The 16,845-nt window shown below is 47.5% G+C and overlaps 1 protein-coding gene across 2 annotated transcripts; it reads right to left on the bottom strand.

Annotated features, from left to right (window-relative positions):
• Positions 1 to 2,520: 2,520 nt before the first annotated feature.
• On the bottom strand, positions 2,521 to 9,350 carry LOC118217587 (P43 5S RNA-binding protein-like). 2 transcript variants are annotated; one of them, XM_035399491.1, is made up of 9 exons: positions 9,142 to 9,350; positions 8,629 to 8,729; positions 8,454 to 8,550; positions 8,101 to 8,189; positions 6,975 to 7,048; positions 6,355 to 6,438; positions 5,700 to 5,929; positions 4,398 to 4,451; positions 2,521 to 3,017 (listed from the first exon to the last, which is right to left on the bottom strand). In XM_035399491.1, the coding sequence occupies exons 1-9, from the start codon at positions 9,274 to 9,276 to the stop codon at positions 2,748 to 2,750; spliced, it is 1,134 nt and encodes a 377-aa protein (XP_035255382.1). In that variant the 5' UTR covers positions 9,277 to 9,350; the 3' UTR covers positions 2,521 to 2,747. The 2 variants fall into 2 exon arrangements, with proteins under 2 accessions (XP_035255382.1, XP_035255376.1); XM_035399485.1 differs by having other exon boundaries at positions 2,521 to 3,020.
• Positions 9,351 to 16,845: the final 7,495 nt, after the last annotated feature.

The raw sequence follows: 16,845 nt of genomic DNA on the forward strand, positions 1-16,845 counted from the left end.
GTAACAAGCGGGGGGGAGGAGTATGATTCGTGGTACTGTTGTGCAACCACACGTGTTTTGGTGGCTCCTGTCCGAACCACCGTGACTCAGGAAATCGAGTGTGGTGACGCACATTCGGTAAAATACGCTGCTTCATAGCTCTTCTTTTGCAATTTAAAAAAAGGCTGTATTCACTGAACCATGAAAGCATTTGAGATGCGGTCAAAAACTGTACCGCCTCCCACTTTCAGAATGATTTACGAACAGCTGGTGATATTTTATCTATTTCCCAGTGCGGTCATCGATGTGCACTGAACGTCGAAGGTGGTGCTACTCAGGGGAATAGCTATTTAGGTATGTTTTTTCTCACAGGTTTTCTTTTAACAGGTAGGTAAGCATAAAAGTACAAAAATGAACAATGAACTTAAATCATTATTCTTTTCTTAAATTTGATAGCACAGCATCTCTGAGGTAACATCATAACTGTAATGTCACAAGCCCCCATGCAGGTAAAATAGTGCACAATCTCCAACAAGAAGAAAATAAAAATCCCAATGGAGTATGAGTATAACCGAAACAAGGAAACTAGCAAAAAAAATCTGACTGCAGTCTCAGGATTTTGGATCAAAATGCATGTTTGCTTACTGACAAATCATTTGAGCCTGCTATGCAAACACCAAATTACAGTACCTTTGACATTTATACTTTTCTAAAAGGCTGTCAGAGCCGGATTCTACAGTCCGTGCAAGGCCTGTGCAAGGAATGTGAATGACTAACCAAAACCCCCTCAAGTATTCTTTCTCCACAATGGGAATGAAAGGCCAAATTTCACAGCTTCGCTTTGCAATTAAATGAGGGATAGAACAGGAGGGCCTCAATTTCACTTCAAGGAGTGAAATATCAGGGCACGGCATCTTTACACAAATTTAGCGGAGGTGTTGAGTGGCCACTAGGCCACCTTGTCCAATTCACCTTGTGGGGAAAAAACGGAACCTTAGGCCCACGACTCCTCAGCGAACCACCGCCGCCAGCGCCGCGTTCACTGTTATTACCCAGGAGCCCTGGGCAAACAGGCAACAGCGACAATTGAAATTGACAGTTACCAGGCGCGGCAAACCGGGCGGATTATTTGATCAGTCACAGATGAGGGGCAGCGAGGCTAAACAAGGCCGGTCTCGGGTCACGCCGCACACACACACACACGCGCGCGCACGCCACAGCTACGAGTGTGACTGGCGGGGGGGGGGGGGGGGGGGGGTTAGTTAGGATGATTCCAAGGGCCCTGACTGACAGGGACCCATAGAAAATATTAGAACATAATATTAGATTTTCTGGGGTGGAGGGGACCCAATGAGAGTTCTTTTCATGGGGCCCAGAATCCCTGGCGGCGCCCCTGGTGACTGGGACTGCAGCCTGTGTGCCAGAGTCGGGGAAAACAGAGTGTGTATGGCTTAGAGAACTTAAACCAAACGGGGCAGGCCTCAATGTGAACTTAACCTGGAAGCGGAATGAAGGGAGCACAGCAGTCCCTGGCACAGCCGCATTTCGCGTCGCGTTAGCCAGCGTGCGGCGTTCCAAATTCTGATGTCAACATTTTTTAAGTTTGGGATGTAAAATGAAGGAGTGCTGCATTCTCAACTACTTGGTCAGAGCCACACCTCCTTTTGCGTTGACTGAGCACTATCCCCTATTGTTCCATTTAGTGGCTATTCAGGACTATGTGCAGGTTTGCAGTTAGAAGCACTTTTTGTGGAATCGGTATTGTGTCAACCTCAGATTGCTGACTTGGGCTTCTACCACACAAAATCAAGGCGAAGCGTGCTTCAATAACAAGGAGGCAGCACTTGATTTAGCCGGCCAAGACAACACCATATGCAGAATTCCAACATCGGAAGCAAGCAGATTCACTGTTTTTGCATTAATGATGCGGCTTAAAGCGTGACTTGACACATTTATTGCAATGAGCTCTAGGGGTTTGGCCATTGCAAAAGCCACCTTTAAAATGTCCAGAACAAAAAAAAAACGTAAGTACTTCCACCCTGGTGTTTCATCCAATTGTTTAATAAGGGACAGGGAAGTTGCCCAAGGTGAAAACCCCATCCTCCGATCACAATAGTAATTACACTGCACTAAAGTCGGGCATGAAGAAAGAAGGAAAAAAAATAATAAATAAACTGCGTGAGTCCAGTTCTCCGACCCCTGCCTCTCCGCAAACTGCAGAATGTAGGCGCTTGGCAACCATTTCTACCGCAGTGCACACTCCACATCCTGCTGGTACTGGATTAGCTTGACTCTGCATTTCTATTTCGATTTAATGACTTGGAAAGCCATTGGGATTATAGCTCTGGAGGCCAAGAACTGTGAAGCCAAGGCAGAGTTATACACACAACACAGCTGCTTCGGCTGCCCCTTTAACTACAGCACAGAAACTATTCAGACCGACGCGTGTTCACACGCCCAAAACAAGCGCCTCCAATGAGTGAATGGCTAAAGATCCTCAAAACATACACAAGCCAAAAGACTGAGAATGACCACAAGAAATGAAATGCTGTACATTCTTTTAATATATTCACTTAACAAATGACCAAGCAAGGAATCTTACTCAAATTGACACAAATTGATTTGATACAGAAATGCTGTACAGCAAATTAAACAGATTTTCATCCTTGCAATTGTAAAACAAACTCAAGTCCTTTTCAAATGTACCTTACATTAACAAATGATAGTCCAAAAGGTACATTTATAGAATGAATGTGGCCATTTTGAGTTTAACACGTGGGCAGAGGGATCAGCGCTTCGGACCGCAGCGGGCGGGGCGGCTTGAGGCTGAAGAGGTCGCGCAGGTTGACCTCGGGGTCCACGTGGCGCGGGATCTTGCGCTCGTTGAAGAGGCAGGAGAGGTTCGCCTCCAGCTTCCCCCGGCGAGGGAAACTCATCTGCTGGGTGAAGAGGCGCCGCAGGTCGTCCTCCACCAGGGGGGGCTGGTGCCGCCTCTCCAGGCGCTTCTGCCAACTCTTACTGGACCGCTGCCGTTTCTGCTGCTGGGACCAATCACAACTTAGCATTTCTCCGCAGTAATGGCAACCGAGCCCATTGCCTACAACTTGCACGAAGGGCCATTACAGCAACTGCCAAGTTCAGTTCATTCAAAGCACACATATACACTTTAGGACCCAATCGGTATTGCAGACCACGGCACATTTGAACTGCAGCCTCAATCTCTGGACAGCACACAACAGCACAGGAAAACCATTTTTAAAAAGTACAAGTCAACTGAAAAATACCCAGTACCTACAGTAAATGCAATGGGTTTTAGAGTACTGTGGACTCCAGTGCAAAAAACAGTTTGATTCAATTGGTACTTAAAAAAAAAACAAAGGATCAGTTGTCGGTGGCAACCATTTCAAACGGAATGCTTTGGAAGGAGTTTGCAGCGACATTCACAGCTGATGTGAGACTTTAAAACTGCAAGCTTATCTTAAACACTTTAACCGTGTACCCACCTTTTTCCCTGAGAGAAAGCAGGTCAAATTAGTGCACAAGGACTTGCAAAGGAACAGAACACCATTTACTGATGCAATCGACAAAAAATGGACTCTATGGGACCTTTAAGCTGCGGGGAAATTAAGAGTTGCCCTCAGCATATTGCCAAAGAGCCTTTAAGGAAAGCACTGGGAATAAGCACAACGTGCTGAAGAATCTTCTGGAACAGCACATTGAGCAGTGGGGTATGTACACCGGGACGAATCTACCATATCTGAACACCCAGTCACCACCTCCCTGCAGTGGATTAGGGATTAAGGATCAAGGACCCAAACCCAATTTTCAGATCATTCCAGAGGCCAATCAAAACATTGAATTAAAGCTGAAATGTTGAAATTTGGTCATGTAGTCTGGGGTGTGAAAGGCCTCTCCCAGGCAGACTATTGCCGTCCTACGTTGCCCACAACTCCTGCAGGAAGAGAAACCGCTGTAGGCCCACGGGTGATTGAGAAACCATTCAGCTGTGCTCGGGGGTCGACGGACCGCAGCTGGGGCACGGGTTCGGGTGCGGCGTCAGCCCCCCGACACGATTTAGCGCCATGCTCCGCTTGACCCGCAGACGTGTCCGATTTTGAAGGCGCACGCCATCGCGACCTTTCGCGAAATGCTAGCTTGTATGACACCGCATCGCGCTGGGTCATTACCTTTCAAAAAAAAAAAAAAAAAAAAAAAAATCCAGTTTCCACACGTCACGGACTGAGGCCACAGGGACCCAGAGCCGCTACTGCAAGCTGAAAGCGGGGAACCAAAATACACTGTAACCCCACAGGCCGACGTCCTCTCAAACTTCCCTTTCAATAGCTTCACGGCCCGCTTGCTCACCGAGCATTAGACCCGCCTTCATAAAAGATGCAGGACACTACTGTACTACTTACCTTTAACTTTCCTGCATCTGGACCGTGGTGCAGAATGTGCCTGTGCAGACTCTCCTGGGAGGGGGCAGGAGAGGAGAGCATTCTTGAAAGTGCTTTTGACAACATTCAGAAGGAGTTTTAAAACTCGTCAATAGAGTTCGTCCGCGTAAGGTCATGACTAGATGACAAAAATCAACATCAAATCCCACATGCAACATAATGGCATCTAATCAATAAGGAATGCCGCTACAAAAGCATGTGTGGTACTGAATCGCAGGAAACGGGGGAGTCAATGTTGTCTTCATGACTGAGAACAGTACGAATGAATCAGTCACAGGCATTGTGCCCTTTCAATGAGATCCTTTCACTAATTTGAAAGTGTAACCAAGGCCAAGTGATCAAGTCATCATAAAAGCACTTGGGATCAGCAATAACTGCTTTTGCTGTCCTTTCAAGGTGGAATGACCAGAAGCCAAACTTTTAATGTGCTTGTCCAAAGACCAGAGAGATTTACAGTTCAGCTCAATTCACCAGATACCTGCAGTATCACAAACCGCTGAAGTCAGCAATTTTACCTGAGCAAATGGTATTAACTCAAAGCCAATCAGAGCAGTGATGAAAAACTGCTCATATTCAATGTTGCATAAATTACAGTTGCACACAGAGCCAATATTGTATCCTGCTAAAGAAAAATGCCTTCCATATGTACAACCTGAACACACGACTTGGCCAAGGAGAGAAAGGCAAGAACAGAAGTGGTAGACCTGAATGAATCATGTTCTTAAACATACAAGATCAATACCCATAACACTGGCACAACTCTGTGGATTAGAAAAAGCACATTTTAATGAAGAATTACTACAGTGGTTTGTTCCCATTTTGCTTGCCAATTGGCAAATAAGCATTCCACTTGTGTAGGCCATTCAGTGCCCATGGGGATATTACCACATTTAACAGAAAAGCTGGGTCAGCCAAATACACCCAGTTTCAAAGGAACATGCTTTCTAGCAAGATACAGAGTAGAACAGGTGATTCTGAGTAAGCAAGCCTAACTTAGCCATTTAGCTTCAGGACAAAAATGGCTGCAAGGCTGTGATAAACGTGAGCTACCACACAACCAGGCTTGTCCATCGCAAACTAATTACGCTCTGGACTGAAGAACTTGACTCAGATCCAGCTGTGTGTATGGACACCGTGCAAACAAACGTAACAATGCACAAGCCATTCTGGATAAGTGGGCCTGCTAAACGCCAGTAGCGCAATCCAATGCAATCCAATGCAAAGCAAAGCAAAGCGGACGGCGCTCTGAGGACGGCCTCTCACCTGCATGGCAAAGGTGCGGGTGCAGCCGGGGAAGTAGCAGCGGTGCTTGAGCAGCTGCAGGTGCACCTTGCGGATGTGATGCTGCAGGTTGAAGGTGGTGGAGAAGCAGGCCTGGCATCCGTCGCTGGGGCACATGAGCACGGGCTTCTGCGCGGCGTGGGAGCGCCTGTGGGACCGCAGGGCTGCCCGGTTCTTGAACTTTTTCGGGCACTCTTTACAAGTGTGAGTGGCTGTGAAAGGAAGGGGGTACAACTTAGTGAATAATGCATGCAAGAAGCTCTAAATATGGAGGGGGAGGGGGGGAGGTAAGATGTGCAGGAGAGTGATGAGATTTCAGTACAAATCGTTCCCCTTGATCCCCTTCAGGTACGTGAACATTACATTTAACTACAATAGGACCCATGTAGGCGCAATAACTCCATTAGAAATGTTACCCTCGGTCCCAGTAAAACTTGAGGAACAGAACGGGAGACTAGCCAGGCAACAAGGCCTGTAGGCTTAATTGCTCTTTAAATAAAAGAGCCGTCTGATTGCCTGTCGATGCTAGAAGGGACAAAAGCTGGCCCGGTTCCTGCAATTCCCATCCGAATCTCAGTAAGGAACCGTGCCCTCCGGGCTTGCGTGCATGTGATCGGGTGCAGGGTGCCGCCATTACCGCTGGGGTGCTCCAGAAGGTGCTCCTGCAGTTTCCCCCAGGTGCGTGCCACCATCTGGCAGCCAGGCTGAGGACAGGGGTACCCTGCAGAGGAGAGAACAAACCAGCGTCAAAGGCAAGCCAACCACTTCACTGGCATTGCACAAAGACCACAGCGAGTGCAGACCATCAGCATTTGATTTTGAAGATTTAAAGAATGTCTAGCAGTGGTATCCACTCCAAGAGGCAAGCACGTGTGTAGCCACAGGCACCCCATTCTAATTCATTTGTCTCCAATTCCACCTTTTATTAACTAGCCTGGAACTACATATCCCAGCTGTATAGCCATCTGTTGAAGGAAAAACAGCTTCAATATTTAGGTATTCCATCACTGTCGTATACTATAAGACAATGGTACTAGCCATGGTGATAGACAGCCAGAAGGTCTATCAGTTAAGTCTATCAATACACCACAGGCCATATTTCTCTCCAGGACCAAGGCTGAAGACCACTTTCCACAAGAAAAGCAGGGTAACAAGTCTGGTTTCAAACAATACCACAAAGTCAACGTTCAAGTCAACTGGTAAATATTGGCCCCTTGCCTGATGTGCCAGGCCCAGCAAAGCCACCAAACTCCTCACCTGCATGGGTCTTCTCATGGGATCGGCGAGCCGCAGCAGTCTCAAACTTTGCTCCACACCCTTCCTTCAGGCACCTAAAAAGACAGATACTCAGACGAGCCAGATCACATAGCAACCATTTCACAACCAAGCACACATTTCAACCTTAAACTGGACTCATTTACTCAATTCAAGTGGTGTTCATTAAGTCCATCCCCTCAAACGGAACACCGATTCCCTCACTCTGGGCCTGCCTTCCACGTTGAATGTCAAATCTGAAACTATTCAGAAGAAAGTGAAGCCTCTTTCCGCAAAGTTAGCAAATCCAAATAGGGCAGCTATCAGCCTGAAAACCATCGAAAAGGCCAAATTCAGATTTAATTAGACTGTCACGAGTGAAAGTACTTCAAGTGAAACTGCTGCTAGCAGGTCAAATGAGGGTGCTGAAGAGGTGAGATAAGGTATAGTCCTGCCACAGGTGCTCTATCTCCAAGCCACAGGCATTACCACTCCAGTAAGCACCTTAAAACACCATTGGACAGACACTGTGCTTTCCCTCAACACTCTCACCCGCGTGGACAATGATCCAACATCCCTGCAGTCTTAAGACACTCAAGGTCCTGAACAATCACATAAGCCCGCAGCCAAGCAACTAGAGGAACAAGTAAAAACACTTTCTGGAAGATTGATTCAGACCAAAGCAGTAAAATAGAGGGCTTTGTTCATTTGATTACTTGGGTTAACAAAAACTCAAGCAGGCTGTAATTCTCTAATCTCAGCTGGGGCACTTTCTGCAGTAAGTTAAATTCCTCTGAAATGGTACCAATTTTTCACTCCTGAAAGCACCATCAACATAATGCTTACCTACTTTAAAAGCACCCTGGGTTGCGGAGATATTATATTACCTGGCTAAAAAAAAAAAAATACAGTTGCAAAACCAATCTCACAATTAAAATTTAATACGAACTCATTCGGTCAGATAAGAAAAAAAGCATGCCCTCTCATTCTTTAAGAGTCACTAATAAGGGAAATTGATCGGCTTAAACGGTTCATAAAAATCAGATCCAGAAATTAATAACAGGGAACCAGCCTACAGGAATGTGCGAACCTTCCCATTAGAGTTCCCCACAGGCCTCTTCCCACTCACTTGAAATTAGAAGCAATGCCGTGTGTAGCCAGGTGCGTCTTGTAAGCCTTGCGTTTCCGAAACGTCAGAGCGCAGTCTTGGAAATGACACTAGACAGGAGTGAACAAATAGAAAATTCTTAAATTGTTCTTCGAATCACTTTCAGGCAAAATTTAATGTTTAAAATCTCAGCACAACCGAATGTGTAACACAACCAATCTGGCCAACAGAAATGTTCACGGCACATTCGACAATCCGTGCAGATAACACCGTATTCTTATAGGTTATAAGCAAAAGCATAATATGCTACCAAGAGCTAAATGTTGAAAGGCGAGGAACAAAGTGCGGCCGAATACATCTCAAATTAGTCAAACCTTGAAGTACTTGTCCTTGTCATCGTGGTTATATCGGACGTGCCTCTTCAGGTTATCCTTACTGAAGAAACGTCTGGCACAATTCAGGTAGGTACATCTGTTGAAATTGAAGAAAATTCACATTAAAATATCTAAATAAATGCAGACGATAATCTAATGAAGATATGTAGCCTACCTGAGCGTTTTCTCCCCACGGTGGCTGAGTTTATGCCGGGTCAGATGGGATTTCCTGGAGAAACGGCGGCTACAACCTTGCTCCTGGCATTGTAGAGGCCGCTTAAAGATTAAAGACATTATTACAGATGAATGAAATGACATCAGCCCAGCTATCTCGTGTACCAGCATATTACTCACTATGTGCCATTCTAGTGGAAGAAAAACATATGGATATTTTAAATTATATTTCGTATCCTTTTAACGCAGCAATAAGTGGAAAATTTGTCATTAGGTGTAGCGTACGTATACAGAAGGCAAATGTCCATTGTTGCCCACCCAGAACCAGCAGTCATTGAAAGCGAATGCCATAGCAGGTCGTCATTAATCATTACATTTATTTAGCAGACGCTTTTATCCAAAGCGACGTTCAAAAGTTCATATCACGGCCATTGGAACAATTACAAAACACAGGTTAGTTGACACCACGGCGTGTAATACAAAGACGAATTAAGCTTTTTAAAAATTTATTTACCGCGCCAGTGTGTATGGTTTCGTGTTCTTTCAAACGCCATTCTCTGACGAAGGTTGCTGCGCAGTCTGGGTGAACGCAGTTGAACAGTTGTAAACTTGGAATGGCATCAGTCTTCGCGTAATTCCCATTATCCATTTGGAGGTTGTCACAAATTTAGCCCTTCTACCTCAGCAAATACACTATCCTTCTTAAAAGGAAATTCGCCGTCAACTGACTCATTTTTATACCTTTTTGGGTGGGCCGGGTCGTTAAATCCAGATGAAGCCACCTGTGCGTAATTAAAGTACTTAGTCCGTACCATGAGAATAGATTTTTTATTTATTTATTTTTTATTATGAATGTGCATTTGTCAAGTCTTCATCATAGCACTGATAGTTGTCACTGTGGGTCTAATGACAACAAATGTAACGAGCCAGTGTTTGACTGGCTGAACTTGTACGTACGCTCTCGCACCCTTATAAAAGTGACAAGTCAAAATAGTGTAGAATTCAGAAGCATTTTAAAACATAACTGGCTTCAGGTGGTCAGCATCGACCTGGAGTCCTGCACAGGATGAACGAAGGATCACACACATGCTTTTTTTCTTATAAACACATCTAGTGTAAAGCTAAAGGAGTAATGAACAATTACAAACAAGGGTCCTGTATTGGGTTGCCAAGGTGGTGAAAACACCCCCAAACAAAATGATATAATTTGTATTTCAAAGGAGCCACAACCAAAACGTTGTAAAGCCAAAACAAATGTAAATGCCATTTGTTTTGGTAAAAGGTAACTAATAAAAGGACTACACTTGTCTCACACATTGTTACGTTCAGAGTAAGGACCCACACGCAGACCAGGGAAATCCAAGAAAACGTTGTCTTTATTCCGTGCGAAGTTCGAAGCCAGGTGATCAGAGATAGTGCGGTACAGAATCGAGTTTCCAGAAGAAAAGTAAAAAGACAGGCAAAAAGTCAAAAACCAGGAGATCAGAGATAGCGAAGGTACAAAGGGGCAGGCAAAAGAGAAGTCAAAGAAAAGCGAAGGTCGAACCAGATCAAACAAAACCAAAAGGGGCAGGCAAACTCGAAGTCGGGCAAAGGGGTGTCGCAAGAATCTCAAAATACAAAGGCTTACAAATAATCGGCACAATGAATCTGATCAACGTTCTGACAAGAAACAAGTGGAAAAGACTGACATTTATACACTGGGGAAGATAACAATCAAGGAGGGGTTAAGTGAGTGAGGGCGGAGTAACAAACAACATCCAGGTGAAGAACATTAGGATAACTAATTAAATGACAGGGGACTGACAAAACGCGGACTGGAATCACATAGACAACAATGATAACAGACGGCCTGGGTTTAGCAGGTAAAACACGTGCAGAGAGAGAGAGGTGCAGTTAGAGCAAGAGACAGGTGCAGGCAATTGCAGAACTCAGCGTTAGAGCAGGCTAGAAAGAAAAGGGGCGGAGCTACAGCGCAGCATGGAAAAGGGGAGACTGGTTAATGTATTAGTATAGTGATCTAAACTATCAAAAACCCAAAACTAGTGTGTGTTAGTCCATTAGTAATATTCACATGTTAGTATATTAGTGAGGTTAGTACTTTACAATCTATAAGTTAGTAGGAATTAGTAGAAATTAGTAAAACTAGAAATCAGCAGGAAGAAAGTAAAGCGAGACTGGAAAGAAGGGGGGAAACCACGAAAACCCGGAACCACCCGAATAGTGAAATCACACAAGTACAGGGGAGTGAAGCAGCTCAGGGAACACAGACACAGAGACAGTACTGGGGAGACAAGTGACCGGAAATACAGACTACAACAGTACCCCCCCCCCTAGGAAACGCCTCTTGGCGTTTTCACCGGTGGCACAGGGTGTTTAACATGAAAGTCCTTAACAATCTGCTTATCCAAAATGAAGCGAGAGGGGATCCAGCTTCTTTCCTCGGGGCCGTAGCCTTCCCAGTCCACCAGGTACTGAAGGCCGCGACCCCGACGACGAACATCCAGCAGTTTGTTCACGGTGTAGGCATCACCACCATCAATGAGTCGGGGGGGAGGGGGGGGCTCAGGGGCAGGGCAGAGGGGATGGGTAACAACGGGTTTTAAGCGGGAAACATGAAAAGTGGGGTGAATTCTGCGCATGGTGGAGGGTAACTTTAATATAACAGCAGTGGGGCTGAGGATTTTAACAATAGGAAAGGGGCCAATAAAACGAGGAGCTAATTTCTGGGACTCAACATGTAGGGGAATGTCTCTGGTGGTGAGCCAAACACGCTGTCCAACTCTGTAGGAGGGGGCTTTAGAGCGGCGGCGATCGGCCGTCACCTTCATCCTGGCGCTGGCGCGAAGCAAGTTGAAGCGAGCGGTCTTCCATGTCCTTCTGCAGCGCCGGATGAAGGCTTCCGCTGAGGGGACCCCCACCTCCTCCTCCTGACTAGGGAACAGAGGCGGCTGGTACCCTAGGCAGCACTCGAATGGAGAAAGTTTGGAAGAGGAGGTGTGAGAGTTTATGGCATACTCTGCCCAGGGTAGCTGATAAAACCATGAGGAGGGATTCTTGGAGCAGAGGCATCTAAGGACGGTTTCAATAACTTGATTGGCCCGCTCGGTCTGGCCATTGGTCTGGGGGTGAAATCCTGAGGATAGACTAATGGAGGAACCCAACAGTGAGCAGAAAGCTTTCCAGAAACGTGCAGTGAACTGGGGGCCTCTATCGGAAACTATGTTAGTGGGGATGCCGTGTAGTCTAATAACGTGATGAATGAGTAAGTTGGCGGTTTCTTTAGCAGAGGGAAGCTTGGTGAGGGGAACGAAGTGAACAGCTTTAGAGAACCTATCAACTATGGTGAGGATAGTGGTGAAAGTGTTGGATGGGGGTAGGCCTGTGATGAAATCTAACGCTATGTGAGACCAGGGGCGGTGTGGGATGGGTAGGGGTTGTAACAGACCTGAGGGTGGGTGGTGAGAGGGTTTGTTCTGGGCACAGACCAAGCAGGCAGCCACAAAGTCCAAGATCTCTTGTTTCATGGAGGGCCACCAAAAGCGTCTCTGAATAAAGGTCCTGGTTCTGGTGGCCCCCGGGTGGCATGAAAGTTGCGAAGCGTGGCCCCAAAGGAGAACTTGAGAGCGGACTTGGGCAGGAACGTAGAGACGATCCGCTGGGCAATTACTTGGACCAGCCTCATCCTCCTGGGCCTTACGAACCCTCTCCTCGATGTCCAAGTGGATGGCATTGATGAAACAGCTCCGCGGGAGGATGGTGTCAGGTGAGGGATCCTTGGTGGGTGGTTCAAACCGGCGGGAGAGGGCGTCAGGTTTGGTATTCTTCGACCCAGGGCGGTAAGCAAGGGTAAAGTCAAATCTGGAGAAGAAGAGTGCCCATCGGGCCTGGCGAGAGTTGAGGCGTTTGGCTGTGTGAAGGTACTCCAGGTTCTTGTGATCAGTCCACACCAGAAAAGGTGTTTGAGAGCCCTCCAGCCAGTGGCGCCACTCTCCCAAAGCCATCCTCACCGCCAACAGCTCACGGTTCCCAATGTCGTAGTTCTGTTCCGTGGGTGTCAGGCGGTGAGAAAAGTAGGCACAGGGATGGATCTTATTGTCTCTGGGTGAACGCTGAGAGAGAACGGCTCCCACCCCAATGTTGGAGGCATCAACCTCTACGATGAACTGGGCAGCAGAGTCAGGATGAACAAGGATGGGTGCAGAGGTGAAGTGGTTCTTGAGGGCTCGGAAGGCTGTTTCAGCCTGGGCGTTCCACTGGAATCGGGTCTTAATGGATGTGAGGGCGGTGAGTGGGGCTGCCAGAGAACTGTAATTACGGATGAAACGACGGTAGAAATTAGCGAAGCCCAGGAAACGTTGCAGTTCCCGACGACAGTCTGGCTGAGGCCATTCCACAACCGCCCGGATCTTCTGGGGGTCCATCTGAATGCTGCCGGCGGAGATGATGTACCCCAGGAAAGAAGTGGTGTTACAGCTAAACTCACATTTCTCCGCCTTGACGAATAAGCGGTTCTCCAAAAGTCTCTGGAGCACCTTGCGGACCTGGATGATATGTTCCTCCTTAGTTTTGGAAAAGATCAGGATATCATCCAGGTATACGAAAACAAACTTATTTATCCAATCCCTCAGAACATCATTGACCAGTGTCTGGAAAACAGCTGGTGCGTTTGTGAGCCCGAAGGGCATCACCAGATACTCCCAGTGTCCGGTAGGGGTGTTGAAGGCTGTCTTCCATTCGTCGCCCTCTCGAATGCGCACCAGGTGATAGGCGTTGCGCAGGTCCAGCTTGGTGAATATCGTGGCTCCTTGCAGGAGTTCGAAGGCGGAAGCCATGAGGGGAAGTGGGTAACGGTTCTTGACCGTAATGTCATTGAGGGCACGGTAGTCGACGCACGGCCGGAGTGAGCCATCCTTCTTCCCCACGAAGAAGAATCCGGCCCCCGCTGGTGAGGATGAAGGACGGATGATGCCGGCAGTCACGGACTCCTGGAGGTATTTGTTCATTGCTTCCGTCTCCGGCCGAGACAGGGAGAACAATCGACCTCTGGTGGGAGTGGTGCCGGGCTTCAGGTCAATGGCGCAGTCGTAGGGGCGGTGAGGAGGCAGAGAGGTGGCTCGGGATTTGCTGAAGACCTCTTTAAGGTCCAGGTACTCGGGAGGAACCGCCGACAGATCCGTCGGCTTCTCGGGATGAGGTGACTCGGGAACAGAAGAATGGGCCTCTCGCAGACAAGATGCTAAACAGAATGGGCTCCAGCCCAAAATCTTGTGCGAGTTCCATTCCAAGGTGGGGTTGTGCTTCTCAAGCCAGGGGTGCCCGAGAATGATGGGTGAGTGGGGAGATTCAATGATGTGGAGCCGAAGCTCTTCTTGATGGTTACCGGAGAGCCGAACCTTGAGTGGAACGCTGGTGTGGGTGATGTTTGCCAACTTCTGACCATTGAGCGAGTTGGCCACTAGGGGGCATGATACCTTCTCCAAGGGGATTCCCCATCTCTCGGCGGCCCCAGCGTCCAGGAAGTTCTCCTCGGCCCCGGAGTCGATGAGAGCGGTGGTCCCTTTGGTTCGTCCCCCCCACTCAATGGTGACAGGCAGGCAAGTCCGGTGTTTTGAGGAGGATTCAGTCGGAATCATGCCCACTAGTGCTCCTCGATACACTAGCGGGCGTTGTCTTTTAACGGGCAGGCTGCGACATAGTGACCTGGTTTCCCACAGTAGAGGCAGGACCTGGTGTGCATCCTTCTATCCCTCTCCTCCTGGGTCAGGCGAGCACGGTTGACTTGCATGGGTTCCGGGTCCGGCATCATGACTGGAGGAGGTTTGGGGTTGGTAGGGGATGCAGCAGTGGTCCTGGACCTCTCAGTGACTGCTCGGTTGTAGACACCTTGACTGCGAGCCCGTTGGCGCTCCTGGATGCGTGAATCCACGCGGATAGCCAGGGCAATGAGATCGTTGAAGTCCTCGGGTAGGTCCCGAGTCAGCAGCTCGTCCTTCACGCGCTCAGACAGGCCATTGAGGAAGGTGTCGTATTGAGCCTTCTTCTCCCAGCCACTGGCGGTAGCCAGAGTACGAAAATCGATGGCGAAGTCCGACACCGTCATACCACCTTGGCGCATGTGCAGGAGTTCTTGCGCCGCATCGTGGCCGTGCTTGGAGCGGTCAAAGACCCGTTTCATCTCTTCTGCGAGCAGCGTGGAGGTCTGCACGCAGGGAAGCCCCTCCTCCCAGGCAGCCGTTCCCCACTTCCTAGCTCGCCCGGTGAGTTGCGTGATTATGTAGGCAACTCGGGCCTGCTCAGTGGGGAAGGTAGCTGGCTGTAGCTGGAAGATCAGCCGGCACTGGGTAAGGAATGGGCGGCAGCCACCAGGTTCTCCGTCGTACTTCTCCGGAGGAGGAAGGTGGGGTTCACGAGCACGTGCAGGTGGGATGTCAGGCGTAGCGGGAGCCGCAGGTTGCTGGGGAGCGAAGCCAGGCGAGGAGGCCCGGAGTGCAGATGTCAGCTCTGCCACGCAGGAGGTTAGAGTCTGCAGCTGGTGAGAGACCGACTCCAAGTGGGACTGGTGGCGTCCCAACATGGCTCCCTGCTGCCCAAGTACAAATTGTACCTGGGCAGGGTCCGCTGGGTCCATCCTGGTCAGAACGTACTGTTACGTTCAGAGTAAGGACCCACACGCAGACCAGGGAAATCCAAGAAAACGTTGTCTTTATTCCGTGCGAAGTTCGAAGCCAGGTGATCAGAGATAGTGCGGTACAGAATCGAGTTTCCAGAAGAAAAGTAAAAAGACAGGCAAAAAGTCAAAAACCAGGAGATCAGAGATAGCAAAGGTACAAAGGGGCAGGCAAAAGAGAAGTCAAAGAAAAGCGAAGGTCGAACCAGATCAAACAAAACCAAAAGGGGCAGGCAAACTCGAAGTCGGGCAAAGGGGTGTCGCAAGAATCTCAAAATACAAAGGCTTACAAATAATCGGCACAATGAATCTGATCAACGTTCTGACAAGAAACAAGTGGAAAAGACTGACATTTATACACTGGGGAAGATAACAATCAAGGAGGGGTTAAGTGAGTGAGGGCGGAGTAACAAACAACATCCAGGTGAAGAACATTAGGATAACTAATTAAATGACAGGGGACTGACAAAACGCGGACTGGAATCACATAGACAACAATGATAACAGACGGCCTGGGTTTAGCAGGTAAAACACGTGCAGAGAGAGAGAGGTGCAGTTAGAGCAAGAGACAGGTGCAGGCAATTGCAGAACTCAGCGTTAGAGCAGGCTAGAAAGAAAAGGGGCGGAGCTACAGCGCAGCATGGAAAAGGGGAGACTGGTTAATGTATTAGTATAGTGATCTAAACTATCAAAAACCCAAAACTAGTGTGTGTTAGTCCATTAGTAATATTCACATGTTAGTATATTAGTGAGGTTAGTACTTTACAATCTATAAGTTAGTAGGAATTAGTAGAAATTAGTAAAACTAGAAATCAGCAGGAAGAAAGTAAAGCGAGACTGGAAAGAAGGGGGGAAACCACGAAAACCCGGAACCACCCGAATAGTGAAATCACACAAGTACAGGGGAGTGAAGCAGCTCAGGGAACACAGACACAGAGACAGTACTGGGGAGACAAGTGACCGGAAATACAGACTACAACACACATATATACAGATATGGCTACTGCTGCTTATAATCCATCTTTCTGTTTATCTCAGCTGCATGCTTCTTTAAAAAAAAATATTAGGAAACAAAATGCCAGCTGGCTTGTCAGACCTACAAATCATCCTGAAAAATCTATAGCTGACATTGCTGGGTATAGGGTAGGGTGTCCAATCTTATCCAAAAATGGCCGTTGTGGTTGCAGGTTTTCTTTTTTTTTAACCCAGCACCATAACACCTGATTCAATTAATTAACTAATCATGGCCTTCAAACAAGACCTTGATAAGTAGACTATGTGTGTCTTGTAGTGCTGGGTTAAAACAAAAACCTTGGTTTTCATTCCAACAATAGTTGCAACCCCAGAATTTTGACTAATTTTCTAATTAGGCGCTTTTCGTGTTTAGAGGGATTATTTTCCCTCGTAAGCATCATTATGTCAGAAATAGCTATGGATGATATGAAGAATAAAAATCCAGTGTTCACATTGTGCTTATTGTGTTTTTTTTGTGTGTGCTAATAATTGTATAAAAAGAGGTAAATTTTTTAAACTGGTCCCAGTAAAGAC

This window comes from Anguilla anguilla, chromosome 2 (assembly GCF_013347855.1).
Source record: "Anguilla anguilla isolate fAngAng1 chromosome 2, fAngAng1.pri, whole genome shotgun sequence".
NCBI classification, from domain to species: Eukaryota; Metazoa; Chordata; class Actinopteri; order Anguilliformes; family Anguillidae; genus Anguilla; species Anguilla anguilla.